Here is a 27,188-nt window from a genome sequence, read left to right on the forward strand (position 1 = left end):
AATGCTGTCTTACAAGGAATACAACAAGTACTTTATCAAATTCTTATTTTATATACATCTCAATTCCAGAATATGTGAGTGGTGACTAATACCTGCCAACTACTAACCTTTCTGATCATACTGCCATTTTATATACTTGGCATAAGTACCAACTGCAATGTAGTAGAAGTTTATGATTGAAAATAATATGTAATATATACATAATATTATATGATATTAAATTAAAATATACTTTACGGATTTCAGTAAAGTTTTACATTGGTGTTTTTTTGTTTTTTTGTTTGTTTGTTTTCGTTGTCGCCTTATTTTCAGCATGACCTTGCCGTGCGCTTTTGAGTGTCGCCTTATTTGCAGCATGACCTTGCCGTGCGCTTTTGAGCCTCGACGCTTGCCGTAGTTGTCATCAGCACCGAAGTCTCATCTTGTGACAGATGACGGAAGATGAGTGTGTTTGTGCAACAACTCTAAAAACAGGCACCGTTAGGTTTAACCATGTCTCTGAATGGACGAAGCAGAGGTTTTTATTTCAGCACGGTCTTGTCCTTGGCTCGGTCACTGGCAGCGCACCGACAGGCGCCGCTGGACAAGGTACTGTAGAGAGCAGTTAGTGACTGCAGCGAGCTAATACATGTCAGAGCGACGGTCACTGAGGCCCGGGGTTAACTTCACACTAATAAATGTCTGCTTTTATAGAAACCTTAAAAACAGGTTGTTTTTGTTTTTGTTTTTTGTTAACTATAGAGTTTTAATTGTCAGGTTTTACTACTATCTTGTAACTAGCATAGCTAGCTGTGGTCGGCTAACGTTAGGTTGTTATTTAGCCTGGAGCCAATCCCACTTCAGGATGAAGATGAGTTTGAAAGTGAAATAAATTAGTAGTAGTTAGTCCTCACTGTTATTTGTAACGATTCTATTATTATCATTGTTGTTGTTTTTAGTTTTATTGTTATTGTTATGGTCGTTGTTATTACAACAATTAAACACAGCGTTGCTTGGTAATATAATCTGCCGTCCCTAATGTGTCAAAACGGCATGCATTTATGAGTTCAAGATCAGAATTAAGGCCGACACTGTTTCTACGTATTGTCCTTAGTTTTAGAATCAATAAGGCAGTTTCTCATTCCGCTTGTAAATGCGAGGTCGGGCAAGTTTGCATGTCGTAAAATTGCCTGTGTGATATAGAGTGTGTGCAGGATTTGATATTATTGTACACACACAAACAAGCAAACAAAAAATATTACAGTCAAACAGGAATACTGTCCCCAACCTACATCCTCCAAACTATTTTTTTAGTTTAATGGTTTTCTTTAATATATATATGTATGTATGTAAAATATTCACCAGACTACACAGATGGTAGAAATAATTCGACATTCATTTCATTTCAGTAAACAATGAAGGAATGAAGGGTGCTTATTTCATCACATTATTATTTAAAGCATGCTTTTCCATCCAAAGGTCCAAAAGCTGCAGTGCATGTGTCCGCTGGACTTTAGAGGAGTCTTTCAGCTGGACGAGAGGAGGAGAGACGCTGTCATTGCTCTGGGCATATTCCTGGTAGAGTCAGGGCTGCAGGTAAACCAGTCAGTCTCCAGCCCTGTCACATCATGGTGCCTTTTTACTGATGCTATACTTTTGTTGCAGCACAAAGATGCAATCGTCCCCTACCTTTTACTGCTGCTCAAAGGGCTGCCTAAAGTTCAGTGGATTGAAGAAAGGTCAGAGTGCAAAGGTAAAAAAAAAAGCAGCGATGGGTTCATTGTGTTTCTAATGGTAGTTTTTGTGACCGTAGCATTAAAATTTAAAAGATCACATTTTATTCAACTGTTCCTCCACAGCATTTTTAAGTGGATTAACTTACAGTACACACACACAACACAACTCATTCCATAGAGTGCATTACTGCAGTTTTTAGACCTCGTCCTGCCTTCCAAGAATTCACTCTGATTTATCAGCTGCCCATTTTCCCTGAATGGTCAGCAGTCTAATGCAGTAGGAGTAGTTAATTGAATGAATGTTGGTCCAGATAGAGATAAATCCTGTCTGTAAACCACTTGATGCCTTCAGTTTGAACTTGATATGCCAGTGGGTGAGAGGCATGAATTAACTGGATGTAGTTGGTAACTGATTTGCATTCCTGAACCTTAGCATCACATCAAGTTAATTTCAGTCATTTATCACAGATTCTTCAGGTCTATGTTCAGCTTGATCTGAATTTTACTGTTTTGTTTTTTTACAGCTGTAAGGCACTGCTTTTGTCATTTTTGGTTTTTAGATGCGTTGAATGCAAAGTTAAAGCCATTGTGTAATTTTCACTTGTGCATTACCACAATCCTTCATTTTTACTAGCAGGTGACTGTGATGTTGTGGATGGTAATGTTGTTACTACAGTAACTGCTGAACGTCCTCTCTCGTAGAAGCACTTCCTGTTGCGGAGAACTTCAGCTTCTGTTTGGTGACGCTGCTCTCGGATGTTGCTCAGCGTGATGAGACCTTACGAGGGCAGGTGTGTGAATGAGAAACCTTTATCATATCTATCTGTGAATGAGTTACGTTCGAACAGTTCGAGTGTGGCACAGAATACTTTAGACTGAAATGTTGGTTAAACGCCCAAAAATTCTGACATGCTGCTCTCGATGTAGGAGAAATAATGTCCTGAATTCTGAGTTAATTGTGTGTCTGTGGCAACATTATTTAAATCTGTACTGCCACATATAGACAAAAGACCTGTGGTGTCATCAGAACATGTGAGCTGAACAGCATCTTTTCCAATTTGTTGATTTTACTCTGCACCTCTTTAGGTGCGTTTTTATTTCTGTGTAATATCCTGATTGGGTTTGATTTGTACATTGGAGATAGTTGCTCTAAACTTCGTCACTTAAATAGATAAAAAGTTCCTTGAGAACATTTCTCTATGAGCTTTATTTGTTTTTATTACCAATAAATATTCATAATATTATGATTCTTAAATATAATCTATATTAATGGATATCTTGCAGCTAAAATAAGCATAATTTCTGGGCGTTAAGTACCTTAAGATACTGTAGTTTGTGGCTGTTGCTGATACAGAACCACATGCTTGGCGCTTACAACAATAAGGTTGTTGTATTAATCTTTTTAGTAACTCACTATAATAAATTATTTTTTGGAAATGTTCACTTTATATAATGAAATGAATGGTATATAACTGTAATACCTGGTGTTTAGAAAAACTAATTTGTCACAATGTCAGCGTTATGCTGTAAAAAAAAAAGCTGATTCACATGATCTGTGGAAAATACTGTAGATTCTGGAGACAATCATGGACGTCATGCAGGGACTGCAAGACGTCTGTAAGAACCCAGAGGATCAGGATAAAGGTACAGAGACAACAGACACAGCTTTGACACTGTCCGTCCTTTATGTTACTCATTTGTCTCTGTGAACTTTTTTTCCGCTCGCAGCATACCTCTGCATGTACGCGGTGCCGACCCTGCTCGGCATAGCTCGAGCGTTCGGGAGATACAGCAACACGGAGGAGCCGTTATTGTCCAAGCTGTTCCCTCGACCCGTTTCTCCCGTGCTGCCTAATGGCGAGGATGGCGATGCCACTCGCCGCAGGTCTTTTAACGATTTCCGCTCCATCCTGCCGAGTTCTTTGATCACAGTCTGTCAGGGAGACACTCTGAGACGCAAAGGCTCCGCGGTATCCAGTTCATCACAACAGGTAATGACTTCACATGACAGGAACGAGAAGTCGAACGGGCAAAGCGGTCAACGCTGTCTGAACAGAGGTGCATGATTGTTTTTCCCTCCGGTTTAGGGAAGTCCAGAGAAGGGAGGTTTGACCTCCGCCTCACCCGCTGATCCCTCTGCACAGTACTTTGAAGGTAAATGCCTTAATGATGACGAATGCAGTTCTGAGTAATTATTATTATTGTGTTCTTTGTTTTTCGTAATGTTAAGCATGCAGTTCTGTTGGATGTTGGATTGTCTGGCCCGTCAGGATTCAGTTTGGTTTTAATGGATCACTCTGTGTCTGCTCCAGGCTCGTACCTCCCTGACGGCAGCGCTGTGGACCCTGAGTACTACTTCTCCACCATCAGCTCCAGCTTCTCTGTCTCTCCTCTTTTCACTGGGAGCAGCACTGGGGTGTTTCAGGTTCCTCTGGACACTCTGAGACAACTGCTGCACATGGTGAGTGGTGACGACAGAAAAACTAGACCACATCCATGTCCTGGGTTTTAACAAGAGGAAATAATGTGTTCTTTTTGTCGAACAGGTGAAACTATTTGTTTGCGAGTCATATTTAAAATCACTAGATGACACGCTGGCAGACCTCGTACAGGTATACACCTCAGACACATGTTGATTCTGTGGTATTGTCAATGATGACTACTGATACTTGTGTTCGTATTGACAGCTGAGTCCAGATCTTCATTTTCACTACAAGTCATTCAGTGACCCTCTGTACGTCACCATTTTCAAAATGCTAAGAGACACACTGTACAATCTGAAAGGTAAAGAACTTGGTGAGTACTACTGCAAAGAACATGTACTTGAGAAATAATAACCCCGAGTTCCTGTGAATGTCAGATCTGCAGACAGACTACGTGAAGGAGATCCACGACTTTGTCCTGGAGCAGTTCAACAGCAGCCAGTCGGAGCTGCAGCGGATCCTTCATGACGTGGAGTACCTGCAGAGTGACCTGAGTCCACTCAAACTGCGCTGTCAGGCCAATGCTGCTTGTGTGGACCTGATGGTGTGGGCTGTTACCGAGGAGCAGGGTGAGACTGTGGCTCATTCACACAGTGTTTACTGAAGTCCTCACTGTTATGTCTCATTCTGTTTATTTGTGTTTTCACCAGGGGCCGAGAACCTGTGCACCAAACTGTCAGAGAAGCTTCAGTCTAAAACATCCAGTAAAGTCATCATCGCTCACATGCCGCTCCTTATCTGCTGCCTACAGGTACAAATACTCACGATTCTCTTACTAACCTGCCTCTTCAGCCTTCGCTGAACATGTTAGTTCTGTATTTTTATTTGGGCACAACATTGATTTGATGTTATAAAAATGTGATATCATTAAAAATGTAAATCAGGTATCAGATAAATATATATTTACACATGAATGTTCACTGGGGATTAATATTGATCACAGTTAATTGATACAGTTTATACACGTATATATATTTATATATACATTATGTGTTTGTGTCTATACATATAAACATATGTGTATATATGTATATTTATATATGTGTGTGTATATACTGTATATATATATATTGTCAGATAAATATATATTTACACATGAATCCTTTTGTCCGTGTTTGTTTCGGTCGTCAGGGTCTTGGTCGTTTGTGTGAGCGTTTTCCCGTTGTGGCCCATTCCGTCACGACGTCACTGAGAGACTTTTTGGTCGTTCCTTCTCCCGTGTTGGTCAAACTGTACAAGTATCACAGCCAGAGCACAGTTACTCCAGGTAACTGCCCAACACAGAAAAGAAGAAGTTTTGATGGTGAAACTTCCTCAGTCTCACATATATGTTTTTTCAAAGGGGCCGGAGAGATTAAGATCCATGTGACGAATGAACATTCCCAGTCAACCATTAATACAAATCCTTGTAAGAAGAGCCAGCCCTCCCTGTATGAGCAGCTGAGGGACATCTCCATTGACAACATCTGCAGGTAACAACACTCACTGGACAGAGCAGACAGAGCAGGGCTGTCAAACTCATTTTGGTTCAGGGGCCACACACAGCCTGATTAGATCATGGTCATGTGGGCTGGACCACTCCTGTCATAACATAATTACCTACATTATATACGTTATATACCTCATGCAAAGAAGTACAAGTTTATAAGAAAATAATAATATTTAATGAAATATAATTTGACTAAGCATCACGAACATGAAGTGTTTGTGCATTTTTTCACTTCCAAAAATTCATCAAGTGGGCCAGATTGAACCCCCCAGTGGGCCCGTTTTTGCCCGCGGGCCGTATGTTTGACACCCCTGGCATAGAGCATGATCACTGAACACTCTTTAACACTATAACAATACAGTACTATAACACTAACTGTATAAAGGCAGTAGTTTGACTCAGTAGTTTCTCCCTTTTTTTTATCAGGTGTCTGAAAGCAGGACAGACGATGGACAACATCATCGTTGAAGCTTTTCTGGCCAGTTTGTCCAATCGTCTCTACATTTATCAGGAAAATGACAAGTGAGTTCTGAGTTATGTCTTTCCTTTGCCACAGACAGGTGACATATTTGTTCTGAACCAGGGTCAAAGTTTACCACTGTTGGACACATTACTGTAAGAATGTAAAAACCTTACCTCAACAGACTTGGAGTAAAGGAAAAATAACCGTACTTTTACTTAGGCATCAATGATATTCGAGTGAGAACTTGTGATATGTGACAGCCGTGACACTCTCTTTTCTCCAGGGATGCCCACATGATCCCTGAACACACCATTAGGGCCTTGGGTCACATTGCCGTGGCCCTGAGAGACACGCCCAGAGTCATGGAGCCCATTCTTCAGATCCTGCAGCAGAAGTTCTGTCAGCCTCCCTCTCAGCTGGATGTGCTCATCATCGACCAGCTGGGCTGCATGGTCATCACGGGCAACGTAAGAGTTTATATCTGTGGAGGCTGCAGGTCGGGAGCATGGTTACAGTTTGGTTTTCAAAGATAACCATCTGTCGTTCTTTTTGTGACACAGCAATACATCTACCAGGAGGTGTGGAATCTGTTCCAGCAGATCAGTGTCAAAGCCAGTTCTATGGTTTACTCAACAAAAGACTACAAGGACCACGGATACAGGTGAGCTCCACAGTCTTTTCCTGCTGTCGCAGAGTTTCAGTTGACATCTCTTACTAATAACGTTGTGTGCACAGACACTGCTCCTTGGCTGTGATTAATGCTCTGGGCAACATTGCGGCTAACGTTCAAGCCGAGCAGATGGTGGACGAGCTGCTGGTCAACCTGCTGGAGCTTTTTGTTCAACTGGGTTTGGAAGGCAAGAGAGCCAGTGAGAGAGCTTCAGACAAGGGTCCAGCCCTGAAGGTATGGAACACATGGAGGTATACAGCAGCTACGAGTGCCAGATGTTGTCATCAGGTGGTTTAACGTTAGGTCACGGTTACTGTTAGTAAGTTGTTTTAGATTCAAGTGTAAAGGTCAAATATGTTTCATTGTTGCTGTCCTGTTAGATAAACTAAAAGACAAATGTCATACAAGGCCACACCGGAACAGAAGTGGGTAGCGTACTTGCCTTACAGCAAAAGGATCACTGGTTCACTGGTCCAAACTGGACTTTAAGTGTGGAGTTTTTTGGTTCTAGACCAAAAGATAAACTGAATATAGCTAAGCTAATCCTGTCGTTTCTTCACAGGCATCAAGCAGTGCAGGGAATCTTGGCGTCCTGATTCCAGTGATTGCAGTAGTAAGTGACTCTTTAATCATTATTCATAGGGTCTGTACTTCTCTGTCTTGATCTACTGACTCACTTCTTAAAATGTTCTTCATCTTGATATGAAAGTGGTTGTTTTTTTTTTCTTCTGCTGCTGCTAGTTAACAAGGCGGTTACCACCCATTAAGGAAGCGAAGCCACGTCTGCAGAAGCTCTTCAGGGACTTCTGGCTCTACTCTGTTGTCATGGGTTTTGCAGTGGAGGGTTCAGGTGCATTGAGGTTTTTTTTGGCTGTCAGCTGAAATCTTTTTCTCACGTCACGTTGTGTCTCACGTCACATTTCTCTCCTGTTGACTTTCCAAGGTCTGTGGCCAGAGGAGTGGTATGAAGGAGTTTGTGAGATTGCGACCAAATCCCCACTGCTGACCTTCCCCAGTGGAGAACCTTTACGCTCAGAGCTGCAGTACAACTCCGCACTAAAGAACGACACTGTCACACCAGTAGGGGAACTCGCTGACATCCTTACAGAAACACAGTCATCTCCCACGTCTTCCAGGATTGGTTCATGTTGTGTTTTTGATCCCCAGGCGGAGCTGAATGACCTGAGGAGCACCATCATCAACCTGCTGGATCCTCCTCCGGAGGTGGCCGCTCTCATCAACAAGCTGGACTTTGCCATGTCCACATACCTGCTGTCTGTGTACAGACTGGAGTACATGAGGTGACCAGTCTTGACATGTTTAAGAAAAACAAATAAAAAAATGATTTGCACATTAATTATTAACATCCATAACCATTTATTTTAGGATGCTGCGTTCTCTGGACTCTGATCGATTTCAGGTCATGTTTCGATATTTTGAAGATAGAGCCATTCAGAAGGATAAATCTGGTGAGAAAACAACTATTAGTTCTAACATAGATTGTGTTTTTTTGTTTTTTGTTTTTATTGTCATGTTTGTAATGCTCTATGTGTGTTTTCCCACTCAGGTATGATGCAGTGTGTGATCGCTGTCAGTGACAAGGTTTTTGAGGTCTTCCTACAGATGATGGCAGAAAAAGTGAGAACTCCTCTCTCCATCAAAAGCTCATTTCTCACCTGCCTGTAATCATGTTGGGGTTCTTAACAACTGGTCTGTTCATTAGGCAAAAACCAAAGCCCACGAGGAGGAGCTCGAACGCCACGCCCAGTTCCTGTTGGTCAACTTTAACCACATCCACAAGAGGATCCGCCGAGTGGCTGACAAGTACCTGTCTGGCCTGGCTGAAACGTAAGAGGACACGGAGAGACACAGTCTGAGCGTCCACTCTGAGCTCATGTCCAGTAGAGCCAACAGAGCTTTTGTTCTTCCTGCAGGTTCCCTCACTTGTTATGGAGCGGCCGAGTTCTGAAGACCATGCTGGACATCCTGCAGACCCTTTCTCTGTCTCTCAGTGCCGTAAGTAGAACCTGGGTCATGGTTTTTAATGTGTGTGAGTCCACATGGAGTGTTTGGGTCTGCATGAAGTCAATGTCATCAAGAATGGGAAATGTGATTTTTAAACAGGTTTTCTTTTTAGTTTTAAACTAGAAAAAAAAAAAAATAAAACATTAGTTTCACAGGTTAATGTTTGGAGTTGAAAAAATAAATATTCCTCGATGATGTTGTAGTAGGACAAGTGCTAAACCAAACATTTTACAGAGACCCGTAGAAGACTGAACAGAGAAAAATATAATAATAAAAAAATTTTGAAAGAAAAATATTGACCAGCGAACACACGTTTACATTTAGGAAACTACAGTAAAAGAGCTCATTTCTTTAATGTTGTATTAAAAAAAAAAATTCTTGGATCTTCAAATATTATTGATGACTCACTGTCAACTATTTGTATGTATTTCAGGACATTCACAAGGACCAGCCGTATTACGACATCCCAGACACTCCATACAGAGTAACTGCCCCTGATACCTACGAAGCCAGAGAGGTAATGCTGTTGTACACAGTTCAACAGTGACAACACAGCACGTACATTTTAAACAAAAACGTAACACACGTCTTCTCATGTGTAGGGCATCGTGAAGGATTTCGCTGCACGCTGTGGTGAGATCCTTAAAGAGGCCATGAAGTGGGCTCCGTCTGTGACTAAATCCCATTTGCAGGTGAAATGTCCTGGGAAAGTTGTGCAAAACACACAAAAAAATTGCAATGTAACCTTTTTACTGTACAGAATGTATTTTTATTTTTTCACAGGAGTATCTGAACAAACACCAGAACTGGGTGTCAGGTCTGTCACAGCACACCGGCCTCGCTATGGCTACAGAAAGCATCCTGCACTTTGCTGGGTATAACAGACAGAGCACGACTCTGGGGGTGAGCCATCAGACTGGTTTTATGTTAGGTTTAAGATTAACTTTGTTCAAAACGGATTTTAGTCTAACAATAACATTTAAATTGAACTCTAATCTAGTGTTTCATGTGTAAGTAATCTTAAGCAATAAAAAAGTCATTCATTTATAAATGTAGTTACTGAACCAAACAGATGATTTCTAGTGTGTGTTAGTAATAGTTATACATTCCTTTTTATGTTACGGACCTCCTTGTTTTTTTATGAATTGTTTTATTTTTCTCCCCGTGGAAACATAGTCCACTCAGCTGACGGAGAGACCAGCGTGTGTGAAGAAGGACTACTCCAACTTCATGGCCTCCCTCAACCTGAGGAACAGATACGCTGGAGAGGTGAGGAGCCCACTCAGACAGTATGTCCTAAACATTTTCTGTAGCCCCTCCCTTTTGGAGTTAGCTCTGTCTTTGTACCTAAAACTTTTCAAATCTCAATAAACTGTTATTGTCATTGAACAATGGCACAAATTAATAAAATCATGAAATTCTAGTTAATTTGCTCTGTTCCCACCTACATGCAATGACATTACTGTCCCCAAGGGGAACCCGCCCCCCAACTTTGGGAACTGTTTTGCACTGACACAAATTAGCAAAAGTCTTTTTTATCACTATTCTCATAGTTTTCATGTATATTCAGCTTTATTTGTTTAATCATTTAAAGACTTTTTTCATGTCATTCTTTTGCTGTTTTAAATACATTATTACTGAAACTGGAGTATTTCTGCTCCGGTTTGTTTATGCATTTGTTTACTAGTAAATCTGAAACTCAATAAGATCAAATTAAGAGCCATAATTATTTCTACAGGAGTTACTCTGGCAGGTCAGGCATTTACAGTAATGTAAAAATTATTATTTTATGAACATAATTTCAGTTATGGTGGACTGTTGAATAATGTTTGGGATAAAGGTTGTAATGATGTATGATCAAATTCTAATAGTGGGTTAATGTCTCAGCATTTTATGAATCTATAATACACGGGCTGTTTTTTTCCTGCACAATTTGAATTTAAATCCCTATTAATGAAGTGCTGTGGCCTCCCTGCAGGTGTCTGGTATGATCCACTTTGCTCATGCTGTTCGTGGACAGTCTGACCTGAGCAGAATGATGATCAAGCAGATGGGAGAGGCTCTGGACTCTGGTCAACCTGAGGCCTTCACGGAGGCCATGTTCAAACTGGCTGCTTTACTTATTAGCACCAAAGGTCTGAACATTTGATTCCATGGCCGTATTTTCTCACAACGAAGTCGCAGGTTGATGTATTCATGGTTGTATTCCACGTTGACTCTTTGTTCGTTCTTGCTGGACAGAATGTGACCCTCAGCTGCTGCACCATCTCTGCTGGTCTCCTCTCAAGATGTTCACAGAGCATGGCATGGAAACGGCCATTGCCTGCTGGGAGTGGCTGCTGGCAGCACGTGCCGGAGTGGAAGTACCGGTACGTGAACTAGAACTGTTCTCTCACACATGTGTACATTTCTAGTACCACCACGTCAATGTTGCTGTTGTTTTTTTTTTCAGTTTATGCGTGAGATGGCAGGAGCGTGGCAGATGACAGTGGAGCTGAGGATGGGCCTGTTCTCAGATGAACAGGTGGAGGCCGATCCACTGGCTGCGTCAGAGGAGAGCCAGCCTGTGCCCTGCCCTCCAGACGTCATTCCTCACCAGATATGGGTTGAGGTTGGACTTCTTCTGGCCTTCTCTGTTGTTGTTGTTGTTCTTCTTCTTCTTCTTCTTCTTCTTCTTCTTCTTCTTCTTCTTCTTCTTCTGCTCTCCTCACTCACTGCTTCTTCTTTGTGCATTGTTTCTCTTTAGTTGTTTCTCTTTAGTTTCTTGTCCAAAGGTTTGAGATTGCCAAATATTCCAGCGCAGATCAAGTGGAAATATTTTACACTTTACTTCAGCGCTCACTGTCCCTTAACGTAGGCGGGGCCAAGAGTAGCCTCAACCGCCATGTCGCCGCCATTGGACCTCGATTCAGGTAAGACAGCGGTTCCCAAAGTGGAGGGCACAGAGCAATTAAAGAGGGTGGAGGAGCACAGCAAGGCAAATCAGTTTTTATTTCAATATTTTCTTTTTTGTACCACAGTTTATAGGAAATACAGCGTTTAAAATACAGTCAAATGGAGCTCTAAAGCAGTAGCTGGTGGTATAAATGCTAATAATTATATGGTAAAAATATAAATGAACAAGCAGACAAAATACAAATCAAAATGTATTTTATAAAAATGAACACAGTGTTACATGCTTCTATTGTGAAGGTCATGGTGTGTGTGTTTGAAGTGAGGGTCTCCTTTGGTCTCCAGGCTGCTGACTCTGGGTCTGGCTCTGCTCCACTCAGACGTCGTCACCAACGCCACTGTACGCAATGTACTCAGAGAGAAGATTTACTCCACAGCCTTCGACTACTTCAGGTACTCACACAAACACGTCTGATACATTTGAATGTACAGCTCCTGGTTTGTCTGTTTTTCTGTAAAAACAATTTAATTCTTATCTAAGAACTATGGAACAGAGGAAACAGAAAGACCTCATCATGTTAAATCCAATGATAACTATGACCATCATATACAAACCTTGTGCAAAATATTTATTTACAGAAACATTTAGATTCTTATTTTTCAGTAATTATCATATGTAACATTGTAATTATTTTATAATCCTGTTTTCATTTTAACACCATTTCAAAACAGGTTTTACAAGTACATATTAATTTATATGAAAAGAAAAACTACAAATCCTTTCATTTTAAACCACACAAAAAAAACTACAAATCCTTTCATTTTAAACTGTCCTTCACTTACAGTGACTTTTGTATCAAGTCAAAGTAAAATATAAATGTCATTGTATCCAATTCTGAATCGACAAACTTTGCGTTTTTATCCTTTTATTCTATCCCAGTGTTTTGCCCAAGTTTCCCACTCAAGGAGACAATCATCTCCGTGAGGACATCAGTGTGGTCATCCGCTTCTATGCCAGCATCCTGTCGGACAAGAAGTACCTAGCAGCGTGTCTCTTGGTTCCATCTGGTGAGCTTGGCAGCACTCCGGCCCCGAGCACACTCTCTGCCGGGATATTCGGATCGCTAATCGTGTCCAGCACTTCTCCAATATCTCTCTTAAGTAAGCCTTGAGCGGTGGAGCTCTGACTGCTCCGCAGTAGCGGCATGCTTATACGCCTGGCAAATTTGTCACTTAGTTTACTCAGCAGGCTGCAGACAGATCCACGGATCTGTTGTATTTGGAGCATGGTTAGCATCCGTCATATTTCCCTTACTTTCTACCTGTTTTCTTCATTTCTCTTGTAGTGAACTCTTCTCTAATTTTGACCACAGTCAGTTTGTGTTTTACCTTTTAAATGTTTGGCAGCTGTGAGAAGAAGTGCAAATTTGCCAGCAGCGTTAAGATGCATGATCTTCATCACGTCAGCCCGCCAATCTGCCCCTCTCCCAGACTGACCAATTTGGGGTCATTTGAAGGAACTACAAAGTGAAAAAGAATCCTTTGTTCCACGCCGCAAAAAAACAATCTCTCAAAAGTCTCCCATTCATCTCCGACGTCTCAGAGAACACACCTGGTCTCATTGTCATTTACATCAAACCGCTTCAGGTACACTGTTCACAGATCCTGGATCAGATCAGCATCAGTGAACAGCGGCCCATTTTAAATCCTCGATGTCATTGTGGATTTACATGACCATTTCAACAGGACAACTCATTTCACTCTTCACCTACTCCTTCATTGTATTGATTATTTTACTGTTTGTAAGTAGTCAGTGACTGTTGTTATTGTACTGTTATTATTTTATTAATAGTCCTTTTTCCTATCGAGGACTGTTGAGTTTTTGTAGGAGATTGTGATAAAAACAGAGAGGAAGAGAGTTATACTGTGTCAAATCCTGTCTGTGCAGATAACCAGGACCCCTCCCTGAACAGCCTGTCTGTGATGAATGCTGTTGACTTCAGGAACAATCTGGACTCAAGTGCCCGGTCCCAGCAGAGTGGCCAGGGGTGGATCAACACCTACCCCCTGTCTAGTGGCATGTCCACCACATCCAAGAAATCAGGTACTGATCATGTGTGCCGTGACAATCAGCTTCTTTCATTCTGCTTTAAATGTTGAATGTTGAAACATAACAATAAAAGCCCAGTGGGAAAGGTCACGTCACAAAGGTCAAAGTGCAGATGAAGTGTGAGACTGAGTGTTGCTTTCACGGAGCCTGAGACCTGAAACTGGTAAAATCATGACCCTGGTCAAGTGTATAACAGTTTAATAACAGGCAGGTCTGCAGCCACTTCCTGTTCGTCCACTGACAGTGATGTGATCTCCATTCAGGCACATCCAAGAAGAGCAACAGAGGAACACAGCTTCACAAATACTACATGAAGCGCAGAACTCTGCTGCTAGCCTTACTGGTGAGTCCTTGTTGTTTTGTTTAGTTTTTTTTAAATGTAAAGTCTGCTCATTGTTATGTCTCACTCTCCTCTCGTTCTTTGTCTCACCCGGACTTCTAGGCCAGTGAGATCGAGCGGCTGACCACGTGGTACAACCCTCTGTCCACTCAGGAGCTGGCTATCACCACGGAGCAGTCGGTGGAGACCAGCATCGCCAACTGGAGGTCCAAATACATCAGTCTCACTGAGAAACAGTGGAAGGACAACGTCAACCTGGCCTGGAGTATCGCCCCCTACCTGGCTGTACAGTTACCTGCAAGGTTGGCTCCCCCAAAAATATATTTTTTATTTTATATTATAAAACATATAGAGGTCACTGTTGGATATCCAGTATTCAGAGGGGATGTGAAATTATAATTATATATAGTGATAGAAACAAATCAAATCAAATTATTACTGATCCATAATATAAAAATATATTCCTGTAATAAACACCAGCATTGTTCACAATTAAATTTGTTTCTATCTTTTTAAAATCCAGGTTTAAAAATGACGCCATTGTTACTGAAGTGACCCGCCTGGTGCGACTGGACCCTGGGGCAGTCAGTGACCTACCTGAAGCTGTTAAGGTCAGAGGTCACAGTCCTTCAAGCCTCAGCAGGTAACTGTTGGAATGTCCCGGTTTTTATTACACTTTCTTGTGACTTGACTTGATCAGTTCCTGGTGACATGGCACACCATTGATGCTGACTCTCCTGAGCTGAGCCACATCCTGTGCTGGGCCCCAGCAGACCCCCCCACAGGGCTGTCCTACTTCAGCAGTATGTACCCTCCTCACCCTCTGACAGCTCAGTATGGGGTGAAAGTGCTGCGCTCCTTTCCTCCAGTAAGTCATGCTCCTGGAGAATTAACCTCTGAACTCCACTGACACTGACAGAAAACATTTGGGTTTATTTTTTTTTTTCTTCTCTTTTAGGACGCCATCTTGTTCTACATCCCTCAGATTGTGCAGGCTCTCCGTTATGACAAGGTGAACAACAATCCGCCATGAGCTCCTGTTATCTGCTGCCTAACAAATGTTTGCAGCCATCTAGTGTTGTATGTGGAAACTACAACTCACCTGCTTTTCTCTTGCCCAGATGGGCTACGTGAGAGAGTACATCCTGTGGGCTGCACAGAAGTCCCAGCTTCTGGCCCACCAGTTCATCTGGAACATGAAGACCAACATATTTATGGATGAAGAGGGACACCAAAAAGATCGTGAGTAAACGCAAGACACTGGACAGTAATTCCTCTTTTGTAGGAGATATTGTTTTAGGTAAATGACAGTAAATTACTTTTTGGCACTGAAATCATGCATCGAGAATGTTTTTTTTTTCTAATTATTTTTTTTATTGAAAGTTACTAATATCCCATGTTAAGTTGTTTTTTAACAAATGTCCTATACCTCCGTCTGTGTGTCTGCAGCTGATATCGGGGAGTTGTTGGAGCAGATGGTTGAGGAAATCACAGGTTCACTATCAGGTCCGGCCAAAGACTTCTATCAAAGAGAGTTTGACTTCTTTAATAAGATCACCAACGTGTCTGCCATTATCAAGTGAGTTCATCCGACTGGACCGTACCTCTAACTGCTGATTCTCTGAAGGAGATGCTGAAATATTTGCTTGTTTTTGGTTTCAGACCCGTTCCAAAGGGGGAGGAGAGAAAACGAGCCTGTCTCAAAGCCCTGTCAGACATTAAAGTCCAGCCAGGTACCAGGTTCCTCTGGTCATTATTGATCCTGTTTTAGCAGCTACTGTTTCATTTGTTAATGACCTAAAATATGTTGGTTATATCCCATATTACTGTATAAAATCCAACAATAATAACACATTTCATAAGTGACATCTGTTGGTGTTCTAGGTTGTTACCTGCCCAGTAACCCTGAAGCCATAGTCCTGGACATCGACTACAAATCTGGAACACCAATGCAGAGGTAAGGACAGCTTCAGCATTCACGCACCTCTAATTCCAGAGACACGTTTTGTTGTTGTCTTTTTCTTACTGTGACTCTGTGATTTTATCACCACAGTGCAGCTAAGGCACCATATTTGGCCAAGTTCAAGGTGAAGCGCTGTGGGGTGAGTGAATTAGAGAGAGAGGGGCTCCGTAACCCCTCCGACCCCCTGGAGGATGGAGAGGAAAATTCAGAGGCTTCACGGCGAGTTTGCTGGCAGGCTGCCATCTTTAAAGTGGGAGACGACTGCAGACAGGTGCGGTGTGTCCAGTCTTTCCTCTGTGCCTCGCTCGCCTCTGTGGATTTCCCGCTGACTCTCTTGTGTTCCTTTTCATTCTCAAGGATATGCTCGCCCTGCAGATCATTGGACTTTTCAAGAACATCTTCCAACTGGTCGGACTGGATCTGTTTGTTTTCCCATACAGAGTGGTGGCTACTGCACCAGGGGTGACTCTCTCTTTATTGACTATATTTTGCCTAGAAATGAGAAACTCTTTAAACACTTCTATGTAGTGTACATGAAAATAAAGTTGGTTTCATGAACTGCTTCTTTTTCTCAGTGCGGAGTCATTGAGTGCATTCCAGACTGCAAGTCCAGAGACCAGCTGGGCAGACAGACGGATTTTGGGATGTACGATTACTTCCGTAACCAGTATGGAGATGAATCCACTCTGGCATTTCAGAAGGTGTGAAAGTTTTAACCAGTCTTTTATTTCTTGTATTTACCTATTATTTATAAATATATGACTCCATATACCCATTTAGGTTCAACAAGCACAAGCATCATTTTTCTCTCTCCTTCTCCAGGCTCGGTATAACTTCATTCGCAGTATGGCCGCCTACAGCCTTCTTCTGTTCCTGCTGCAGATTAAAGACAGACACAATGGCAATATCATGCTGGACAGCAAGGGTCACCTCATCCACATAGGTATCTGAGATTAGATTAGCATATTTATCAGGAGGAAAACTGTCTTTTATTTTACAATTGTATAAAAATTGTAAAAAAAAAAGTGTGACAATACCCTAATGCAGCTCATACTCCATCACTGGTCCAGACTCAAGTCATATACTGTATAACTTAATAGAGGAGCAATTACTTTGACATGTGTTTTATAAATAACACCATCATGCATTTTAAAACATGGCTGCTGTACTACATGCCAGTCCTGATTGGCTGACCGCTCTGGAGTCCATATAGGATACGACCCTCCAGCAGCATTTTTTACAAATTCGATTTCCTTGGTTCCTGCAGACTTCGGCTTCATGTTTGAGAGCTCTCCAGGTGGAAACCTGGGCTGGGAGCCAGACATCAAGCTGACCGACGAGATGGTGATGATCATGGGAGGAAAGATGGAGGCCACGCCCTTTAAATGGTTCATGGAGATGTGTGTGAGAGGATATCTAGCTGTGCGGTGAGTTTTATTTTGTTGGTGGATAATAACAAACAGTGGTATGAATTAGTAAAAATCAAACATATTAAATAATATAAATGCTTTTGTTGTATGTTTACTTCTGCACACCTACAGACCCTACATGGATGCAGTTGTTTCTCTGGTGACGCTCATGCTGGACACTGGGCTGCCGTGCTTCAGAGGACAAACCATTAAACTCCTCAAGTCAGTACTGTCTGTGTGTGTGTGTGTGTGTGTGTAGTTGTTTTTAAGCAAATATTTTGAAACCTTAAAAAAATTAACAAACTGATGGAAAACAAATATGATTGGTTGTGTGAATTTGTTTTATTTTTAAGCTTTGCTCCAAAATTATAAAGTGTAAAAAAAAAACAAAAAAAAGAAAAATCTTTTTAGTCACTCATCACTAATTGAACCAGGATCTGTGTGAGGTAAATGACACGATTGCTTTAAAGATTCATTGAAATGGTTATAAATGAAGCTAAAACATTGTCAGGTTTAGTTAAACTTGCTCTGTGGTAAATTATTCCAGGATCTTTGTTGCTGTTTTTGAGAAACTAACCTGACAGGAGGATAAAAATATAAATACAAACTTGGGAAAAAAATCTGTGTATTTGTACCATAGACCTGTATATAACTGTCTGTTTGCTTTAAATTAGGGGGAGGTTTAATCCACAAATGAGTGAGAAAGAAGCAGCAGCGTACATGATCAAAGTCATTCAAAGCTGTTTCCTCAGTAGCAGGTGAGTGAAGGAGCAAACAGTACAACACACACAACCACATGTCTGTTCAAACTCAAGGTCATTATTACATCACCACGTACGTTAGCATTACTCATCAGAATGCTTCACTTACTCTGCTGCAGTACTCACGTACCGTATTACTGCGTACTTGCTGCCCTCGTCCAATCGGCTCCTCTTGTACGAGACTGCATCAAGTTTGAGAACGATGACATTGTCTCCTTATTTTGCCAAACCCAAGTCTGTTGAAAAGTTTGTTTATTAGTCAATAAGGGGTAGTGGTGGCTTAGTGGTTAAGGAAGCGGACTTGGGTCTGGAAGGTTTCAGGTTTGAGTCCCTCAGCTCACTTAAAGCTGCCCACTGTTCACTTTGGTGATGGGTTAAAGCCGAGGTCACATTTGGTTGTGTGCAGTGGTGAGCTGTGTCACAGTGACAAGGAGTTCACGTTCACTTAAATATCAACAAATGCTAACACTGCTACATATTTACGTCATTACAAAATTGACCCTGCAGTTCACTTAAATATCAATATTACGTCATTACAAAATTGACCCTGCAGTTTTAACACTGACATCAAGAAGCATTTTCATCCAGATGTTTATTTAATTTTTTTTCCCTGTACAGGAGTAAAACATATGACATGCTGCAGTATTACCAGAACCAAATTCCTTACTGAGGATCTTCCACCGCAACTCCACTGTGTTCAAGTGAAGCGCTCCTACAAAGCAATACAAACGCAGGTGCTGTGTGTCCCACTCTGCTCCTTTAAGACAGCGCTCTGGCACTTTTGGTCCGTCTTCACTATGATAAGTATTCCAGAATTTATGATGGACTTTGTCTGAGTTTCACACTTGGTCTTTATTTCACTTCAGTGTAAATGACAACGTTTAGCTTTACCTGGAGGAGGCGCTGGATTCACCCTTTAAGTATTTTCTTCTGATGCTGTTCTCACCAAACACTGTCATGGTAGAGCAGTGGTTCCTAAAGTTCTTCTGTCCTCCCGTCCATCCCCCTGTCGTGGAGCCAAATCCTCCACATTCACACAACAAAAACACTGTAATTGTGATCATTTCATTGAAAAAAAAACAGAATAAAATTACAAATCAGTTCATTTTCTCACTGTTCCATGAAAATCCGCTGCCTACGCCCGATCGCTCTTCACCTTCTAGCGGAGAGCGCCCCCCACTTTGGAAACCACTGTTCTGCATAAAGACAGCAATCATAGGTTAATACTATAAATCTATGTATATATATTATATATAGTATTTGTTCAAACAATTTGTTGTCGTCTTTAAAGTTATGTCACTATGCTGGTATTTACTTCAATGCACTTTATAGATATCGTAGTATTTGATCAGCACCACCTCCCTATCATTAAAAACAGAACAAAGATTGTAGAGTTTTAGGCAGTTTTTTATTGATCAAATAAATTGTAATCTTTGCATTTCAGTTCTACATGAATTATCGTCGTTAAGATAAATGTTTAATCAATGCAGAAATCAATCAACATTAAGAAAAACCTAGTGTTAAGAAGTATCTCATGACTTTAAGAAACAATATCTACTGTAACAGATCATAAAACAGAGAACATATTTATAACAGGATTTCAAGTCTTTTTAACTGCATGGTTTAGATGCCTACTCTCAAAGGCCAGTCACTTCACACCTTCTAGAACAAGACTTTACGTCAAATCTGTCTCACAAACTTTTTTATCACAGGAACTTGTCGGCTCGTCACCTATATGTTGAGAATTCAAATGTTTCACTGCTGGGATTTTTCTTCTTTTGGTTTAAATGACAGTGTGACGACCAAAACCACAGTAATGATTGACATATAACACACCTGTCACAGCAGCAGTGTAACAGCAATCACACACTGAGTCTATCTGTTAATCACACTAACCAAAACCTGTTGTTTAGCTCACATACACAGAGTCACAGTTTGTCATTTCCTACTCAGGTTCTGAAAACCAACAGAAGTCTAATCATTTTCTATTAGGAGAAAAAGTCATATCCAGTGTCTGCGACCCTCACAAACCTGCAGTTCAAAGGACCAAAAAAACTAGACATTAATTTTTAACTTTTAATTTCCTCTGATCCTTTAGTGCAGTGTTCCACATTGTTCTCTGCAGCACGCCCCGTGTGAAGATAGGACTATTGCTGAGCAGTCCCATTTGGACATGTTCACAGCTTGAAAACACTTCAATATCCTGTGAATTGGTTTTCTAAGCCTTTGATGGACGCTCCTTTGATACTTTAACCAACGAGTTAATTTGCTGATTAAGAAGCCTTCTAGAATGTTGAATTATTACTATGAAACTTGTAGTTGTATTGGAAAAAGGAAATAAGACTACAGTTCTGTCCAAATATAAAAATACTGATATTAAAAAAAAATTGGCTCTGCAGGAGCACCATGCCCCCACTTTGGAACCACTGCTTTAATTAATCTTTTATTTACACCTTGTTTTATGCTTTTTTTAAAATTTTCTAGCTTAGGTTAGCTTTTGACAGTTTTCTAATACAGTTAAAAATTAAAAAATAAATAAATAAACAAAAGGTCAAGTTAGGAGCCGCTCCGTTCCTGTGGTAGAAAAGCTGTGAGCAGATGTCGTCGACGGGGCAGCCACCTGTCAGCAGCTCTCACATGTACGTGGAGACATATCGTCAGTGTTTACACTGAGTGACTTTCTGTTCCTCGAACCTCTGTTGGATGATCTCGCTGTAACTGATGCACATGATAATAATAATAACACTTATAAAAGCCATTCCTCCTACCCTGGGTAGACTCTAGTGATACTTGACGAAAGGAAAAGAAACCTAACATTATGCAATATACTGTATATTCATGTGTACTAATACTGTATCTGTGTTGTTGTGTTCAACATGAAATGCTGTCATTCATTACAGTCTAAATCTCTGCGTATAAAGTGTTTTCTGTTGCAGCTCTGACTCATTTTAACACCTACAGAAGGAAACGTGTTGCTGTCATGCCAAAAAAAGATTTTTTTTACCTACCTACTAGGTGTTACACATTATTTTGATGTGATGTGATAAACTGTAGTATTGCAGTACAACATAGTATTATTGTTTATTAGACCTTTAAAAGCTACAGTAGAATTATATAATTTTACTTAGAAATAGTTGTTGTTAGAAAATGCACAACAAATCTATTAATTAATTATATTTTATTTTGTTTCTGTGACACGTGACAGTTTTTGCAATAGCAATGAAATAATTATTTATAAAATATAAATGAATTTGGAGTTTTTTATCCCAATCAATCCAAAATAATATTCGCTAATAACCATGAATTAAAAATGATACTAAAAATAAATACTGATTTCCCAAAACCCAATAAAGTATATTTTATCAGGTGAAACAGTAAATGTATTGTTCTATTTTTCTCCATACACGTCAACAATTTACAATAAATCATGCAGTTGTATTTCAAATCTAAAACCTTTCAATATATCGTAGTAAGACGTGAAAATGTATATAGAAAATGTTATTAAGAAATTTAAAAAAAACATTTTTTGGCCTGCTAGCAATATATGAGTGCACGTTAATGACAGCTGAATGGAATATACTGGGATGAAGTATATTTTTGACTGACTAGTAAATATGGACTTGGACGTGATCGTTGCTGTTCTCGTTGTCTCTTGACCGTGTCATTTAAAACTTGATGTTACTGATGCTGTATTTTTAAAATTCCAATCATTCCCTTTACTGTACTGTGTGTGTGTGTGTGTGTGTGTGTCTGTTCTGTTGGTACAACACCAGTACTGGTTCAGATAAATCTCTTGTCTCTTGTCTGTGGGACTTTTCATTGTTTCCACATTAAACGTGTGATCATTTTATCAGTTACATGAGACTCGTGTTTGTTTTTAAACTGCACATAATTTGACTTGTCAAGAATAAGTCACAACCTGTAAGTTTTGCTCTGATGTTGCATTTAGAATTTCAACAAGTACCTTTTGTTATGATTTTCCATAAGGCAGCGTATGAGGCTGTGATATATATGAAGCTAGTGTACAAGTAATATTATCACTTAGTCATATTTAGGAAAAATAATCTCAATGAACCATGATTAATACAAATTTAAATTAAAAATAAGTCATAAATAAGACAGCCACATATACACACATATACGTATGTATGTACATTTACATATATGTTTATATAAGTACACACATACTGTATACCTGTATGTATATGTATACATATATGCATATACTAAATATATGCGTTTTAGCATCTTTATATTTCACAGTATCAGGCGTGAAGTTACCTTAGAATCATCACACACAGGTAAGCTGTTCCCCAGTCACGGTGACGTCACGGGGATGGGCAGGTCACGTGGTGACCGAGAGCAACCTGTGGTGTAACGTTACTGAACACAGAGGAATTAAGGAAGAAGGAGAGAGTGAGGAAAGAAAGGAAGCGAACAAGGTAGGACACACATTGGTTCTGTGCTTTCTAACGGTTTTTGCGTTCCTCGCCGCGTTTCAGTCTTTTGTGGATTCACAGAAAGTTATTTTTTTGTATTGTTTCAAACCATGAACGTGTTTTCGAGAAGTCGAATGAAACGCGCCGAGGGGAATCCAGAGGAAAAGTTTACCTCTGCTTCCGCCACGGCTGTCGAACTGCTAATGAACAGCAACTGATGATATCAGCGACGTATCAGACACAGAACGTAGTCAAATTCACAAATTGAGCTGAAGTTATTTTTTTAGGCGGACTTTGACCGGACAGAGAAGCTGGATCCGTGCCAGACCCCTACACTGTCTAACCTAGACAGTGTCTCTGTGGTCCCGGGGCTAAAACTATCGCGTCAAATCCAATCCTAAAGATACGTTTTATTATAGCTAATAAAACGCATCTATAAGAAGTGACGGGTCCCATTAAGACAGACTAACTTATAGACATGACGTAGAGGCTAAAGTGCTGGAAATGTCATTGAAATGCACCGGTTACATTGACAACGACTTCGATGCTGGACATTTGACACTATAGAGTTAGAGCTTCTTATCCACATGGACGATGGTGTCCTATACTGTTCCCAGAAGAAAGAACTCTGAGACATTGTACACACACTCTTTAAAGCCTCACGTCTTTCAGTATAAACAATAACATAGAGGTGTGTCCAGTTATCAAAACTTTGATGGACTTGTGGCAGTTGTTATTAAAGTTGCTTCTTTAGTTCCCTAACCTCAGTTACACCAGTTAAACTGATGCACACGGAGGCACTGAGTACAAATCCTCACACAATAAAGTGTATGAACAGACATGGAAGATGAGACTAGAACTTTACTTGTTGTCCCGTAGTACTACTTGATTAAGTGTGAATTATTGTGATATTTATGTTAAATGCATTACTATTAAGATGAATCCTGTATTTATATATACTATTTACATTGTTACATCATTTAAGCTTTTACAATGATATTTTGTACTAATGTGCTCTGGAATAATCATTTGAAAAATTTTATTCTATGCTGTTCTTAATATGTACAAGTGGTGTAGGAAAATATTGATACACTGAAATATCACAGTACTTTGTTTTACGATACGGTATCTGTATTTTAAAGCACTGTATCAATGTTTTATTAACAATTAACATGTAAATATTCTTCACTAGTGATTACAAACGTAGATCCCTCTGTTCCAGTTTTAGTAACGTGATGTTAAATATGTAACAACATTGTGGGTTTACTACGTTGACAGTTTTCCTGCAATTAAATTGGTTTAAAAAAAACTCAGTATATTGCAGTATAGTATAATATATGCTATCGTATTTGTATTGGGGACATAAATGGTAAAAAAAACATTTTTTCTTGAAATAGATTTTAGACAACCTAATGTTATACAGTAGATACATATAATCTGAGTTTACTGTAACCTGAACATTAAGAACACCTGAGTTAAAAGCTCCTAGATCAGGAGTCAACAACCATTTTGAAACTAATACGGAAAGATAGTTGTTTGATACAGCCTCCTCGATCAATGTAATAATAATCAGTTCTGGGACAGACAATAACAGACACTCTTCTCACCATCGTCTTTGCACCCATTTGAATATCACTGCACTGTGGAACTGATTAAAAAAGTTTCATTTTTAAAACGTACCTGGCGGGCACCTTAGGTAGTCCAGGGCGACACCACGTTGCTGACCCCTGTCCTAGATTGACATGTTGTCCATTTCTTTGCTCTTTGCAGGTGAATCCTTGGTAAAACCCTGCATTCATACCAGGTTTGCATTCTGACCTGCAGACCAATGTAAGTCGTGTTGAGTGACTGCGTGTGAAAGGTATTCAAGCACGGTTCATATTTTTTACCTCTCCAGATCAAATCAGCTTCCACAGTTGGGACTCTATGGGATGGTTGGATGTTAAGAATGTATTTGAGTGTTGGCTGCAATAACTACTGTTATAACAGTTGGCTCTAAAGGAAACATTTTTGAGCCATTGTAACAATAGCAAGATGAAGATCTTGACTTGTTTCTTTTTAAAAAAAATTGGTGGCAGCATGAAAATACATTCTTCACTCTGTTTGCTTGGTGATAGTGGGATTTCCATCTTCACTCATGAAGGTTCTGCTTTATGGGGTTCTGTCTGTAGGTGATACTTTCCTCTGTAGGTTGGCCCTCATTTATTTTCCTCATCGGTCTGGTACATGATTTTTTTTTTTTTCCATCGTTTGCTCTAATAGTTGTAGACTGAGTTCTGTTACTGAAATCAACCACTCGCTGCTTCAGTGTCTGGACAAGAAATATGTAAAAATATTTGACACACGTTTAATAGTGTCACAGAAAAAGGTCTTTTTAAATTAAATTGTTTTTTTTTTCTCTGAAATGTGATATTTATTCATATTAAAAAACAACCAAATATCCATTGATAATCCAGCAGTGATAACTGAAAATGTGAATTCTGATTTTAATTTTTTGAATGCCACTTCTGTAGTCCATTTTTTTCCAGCTTTATTTGAGCCATTTAATATTTTGTCATTTTAAATTTAAAATTGCAGTAAAAAAGTTAAGAATAAAAAGTGCTAGTTAGTTACAATACTGGTCTCATATTGAATTTTTTTTGACTCGCCATAAACAGTCATGTTCATAATGAATCCAGACAGGGATTAGAGGCTGGTAATAAGCTGATCATTTTAATTATAATTTTAAGTTAAAATAAATTTAATTTGAGAACATAAATAAAAACTTTTAATTATAATTTAAATACTCAGTTATTTTCAGATGCTGATGTCATTACATTATCATGTCAGTAGTAAATCATTTCAGTGTTAAACAAGTTTCTAACTTCATGGTCCACCTGTCTGATCCTTTGTGTGTGTTTGCCCCCAGGGACCACCACTACCCCCATGTCTTATGGAGGAGGCTTTCAAGGACACTCTGAGCGTGTCCACTACGACCAAGTGCCACATGGCTCCTTACCCCGAGAGGACTGGTTCAATGTGCAGCCGCTGAGGGAGCAGAGAGCTCCTGGTTTGGCCCAGAGTGCGGACCCCCTCCCGCCTCCACCTCTGCCGGATCATCCTCCTGTGGGTCCTGAGGTTGATCCCAGTGGCAGTGAGCACAACGGCGAACCAGAACACGACCCGGCCATTGACATCAAACCAGTCCATCGTTTCATCCCCGACTCCTGGAAGAACTTTTTCAGAGGAAGCAACCGCAGCAGCAACAAGCCGTGGGTCATGCCCGCGTCCTCGTACAACAACAACAGCACCAGCGAGGGTGTTCGATGCTCTCCTCCGCACTCCCCCTCTGTTCCTGGATCCTACCGGGATCCGTACGGCGGCTCAGGCGGCAGCTACAACTCCAGGAAGGAGCTCCTGGAAGTGCAGGAATCTGAGTCAGGGCGCACGTACCGCACGGGGCTGACCTACAGTGAGCGCGTGGAGGAGTACCATCAGCGCTACTCCTTCATGAAGTCGTGGGCTGGACTTCTGAGGATTCTGGGTTGTGTGGAGCTCCTGCTGGGAGCTGCTGTGTTTGCCTGTGTTTGTGCCTACGTCCACAAAGACAATGAGTGGTTCAACATGTTTGGATACTCGTCTCCCGGTGGAGCCTACGGTGCAGGTTTCTATGGTGCGGGCACTGGTGGGACCTACTATACTGGCCCCAAGACTCCCTTTGTGTTGGTGGTGGCAGGGCTGGCCTGGCTGGTCACCGTGATAGTGTTGGTGCTGGGGATGACCATGTACTACCGCACCATCCTCCTGGACTCCAACTGGTGGCCACTGACTGAATTCGTCATAAATCTGGCTCTGGCAGTGCTCTACATGGCAGCAGGTGGGTTACAGGACCAGAAGAACACGGCTACTATACCTGAATAATTAGTCAAATTAGTCAAATTAATTAAGCACTGACAGGCTACTGGACCAGCCAGCATTAGGAAGAAGAATGGTTGTCTGTGTAACAAAATATATTAGCATTCAAATGTGAAAGAGCTACTTGTTTGTTTAATATCCTCTTTTTGCATTGTAAACAGCAGTGGCTGTTCCTGGTCTGTGAACCAGAAGTCTAGTTAATCTGGTTTATATTGTAGGTATATTTACTCTATAGGTCTAGAACATAAGAGTGTATCAAAACAAAAATGGACAGCATATATATATGAAGATATATATGTAGCATATATATATATATATATATATGTATATATATATGTGTAAAGATGGAGAGCATATACAGTATATATCTATGCATATAAATATACACATACATTATATATATATATATGTATGTGTGTGTGAAAGTTGATTTGATGACATTTTAGAGGAAGGTCGTCTGAGTTGATATTCTCAAAGATATGATCAAAGTATTTCTGCTTTTCCAGATAGAGTATTGCACAGACCGACTGCTTCC

General features: G+C 40.4%; 2 protein-coding genes across 3 annotated transcripts; both read left to right on the top strand.

Annotated features, from left to right (window-relative positions):
* Nucleotides 1-386: 386 nt before the first annotated feature.
* pi4kaa (phosphatidylinositol 4-kinase, catalytic, alpha a) lies at nt 387-22,177 on the top strand. Its single transcript, XM_008325646.3, has 54 exons — nt 387-588; nt 1,459-1,575; nt 1,645-1,732; nt 2,418-2,506; nt 3,287-3,359; nt 3,444-3,706; nt 3,803-3,869; nt 4,028-4,176; nt 4,262-4,327; nt 4,403-4,499; nt 4,576-4,767; nt 4,849-4,949; nt 5,330-5,465; nt 5,541-5,670; nt 6,114-6,209; nt 6,434-6,617; nt 6,711-6,811; nt 6,886-7,054; nt 7,383-7,433; nt 7,562-7,670; nt 7,764-7,900; nt 7,988-8,121; nt 8,207-8,289; nt 8,388-8,458; nt 8,544-8,668; nt 8,755-8,836; nt 9,279-9,362; nt 9,448-9,537; nt 9,629-9,748; nt 10,022-10,114; nt 10,824-10,980; nt 11,087-11,214; nt 11,298-11,456; nt 11,606-11,757; nt 12,083-12,190; nt 12,678-12,805; nt 13,686-13,841; nt 14,111-14,190; nt 14,290-14,489; nt 14,711-14,798; nt 14,888-15,055; nt 15,146-15,199; nt 15,309-15,429; nt 15,637-15,766; nt 15,850-15,920; nt 16,072-16,144; nt 16,241-16,421; nt 16,508-16,612; nt 16,726-16,851; nt 16,973-17,093; nt 17,418-17,577; nt 17,692-17,781; nt 18,234-18,317; nt 18,939-22,177. The coding sequence occupies exons 1-54, from the start codon at nt 493-495 to the stop codon at nt 18,988-18,990; spliced, it is 6,285 nt and encodes a 2,094-aa protein (XP_008323868.1). The 5' UTR covers nt 387-492; the 3' UTR covers nt 18,991-22,177.
* Nucleotides 22,178-22,614: 437 nt separating this feature from the next.
* Nucleotides 22,615-26,921, top strand: LOC103389983 (MARVEL domain-containing protein 2-like). 2 transcript variants are annotated; one of them, XM_008325651.3, is made up of 3 exons: nt 22,615-22,762; nt 24,530-24,620; nt 25,668-26,921. In XM_008325651.3, the coding sequence occupies exon 3, from the start codon at nt 25,685-25,687 to the stop codon at nt 26,657-26,659; it is 975 nt and encodes a 324-aa protein (XP_008323873.2). In that variant the 5' UTR covers nt 22,615-22,762; nt 24,530-24,620; nt 25,668-25,684; the 3' UTR covers nt 26,660-26,921. The 2 variants fall into 2 exon arrangements, with proteins under 2 accessions (XP_008323873.2, XP_024918494.1); XM_025062726.1 differs by having other exon boundaries at nt 22,616-22,762; nt 24,530-24,589; nt 25,668-26,920.
* Nucleotides 26,922-27,188: the final 267 nt, after the last annotated feature.

Source organism: Cynoglossus semilaevis, chromosome 14, assembly GCF_000523025.1.
Source record: "Cynoglossus semilaevis isolate Cse_v1.0 chromosome 14, Cse_v1.0, whole genome shotgun sequence".
In the NCBI taxonomy this organism is placed as follows: domain Eukaryota; kingdom Metazoa; phylum Chordata; class Actinopteri; order Pleuronectiformes; family Cynoglossidae; genus Cynoglossus; species Cynoglossus semilaevis.

Coding starts and splice junctions, on each gene's coding strand:
- pi4kaa (XM_008325646.3), top strand. CDS start 493: ATGTCTCTGAATGGACGAAGCAGAGGTTTTTATTTCAGCACGGTCTTG. Junction 4,768..4,848: donor GGCTGTTACCGAGGAGCAGG/GTGAGACTGTGG, acceptor TGTTTTCACCAG/GGGCCGAGAACCTGTGCACC. Junction 5,671..6,113: donor TCCATTGACAACATCTGCAG/GTAACAACACTC, acceptor TTTTTTTATCAG/GTGTCTGAAAGCAGGACAGA.
- LOC103389983 (XM_008325651.3), top strand. CDS start 25,685: ATGTCTTATGGAGGAGGCTTTCAAGGACACTCTGAGCGTGTCCACTAC.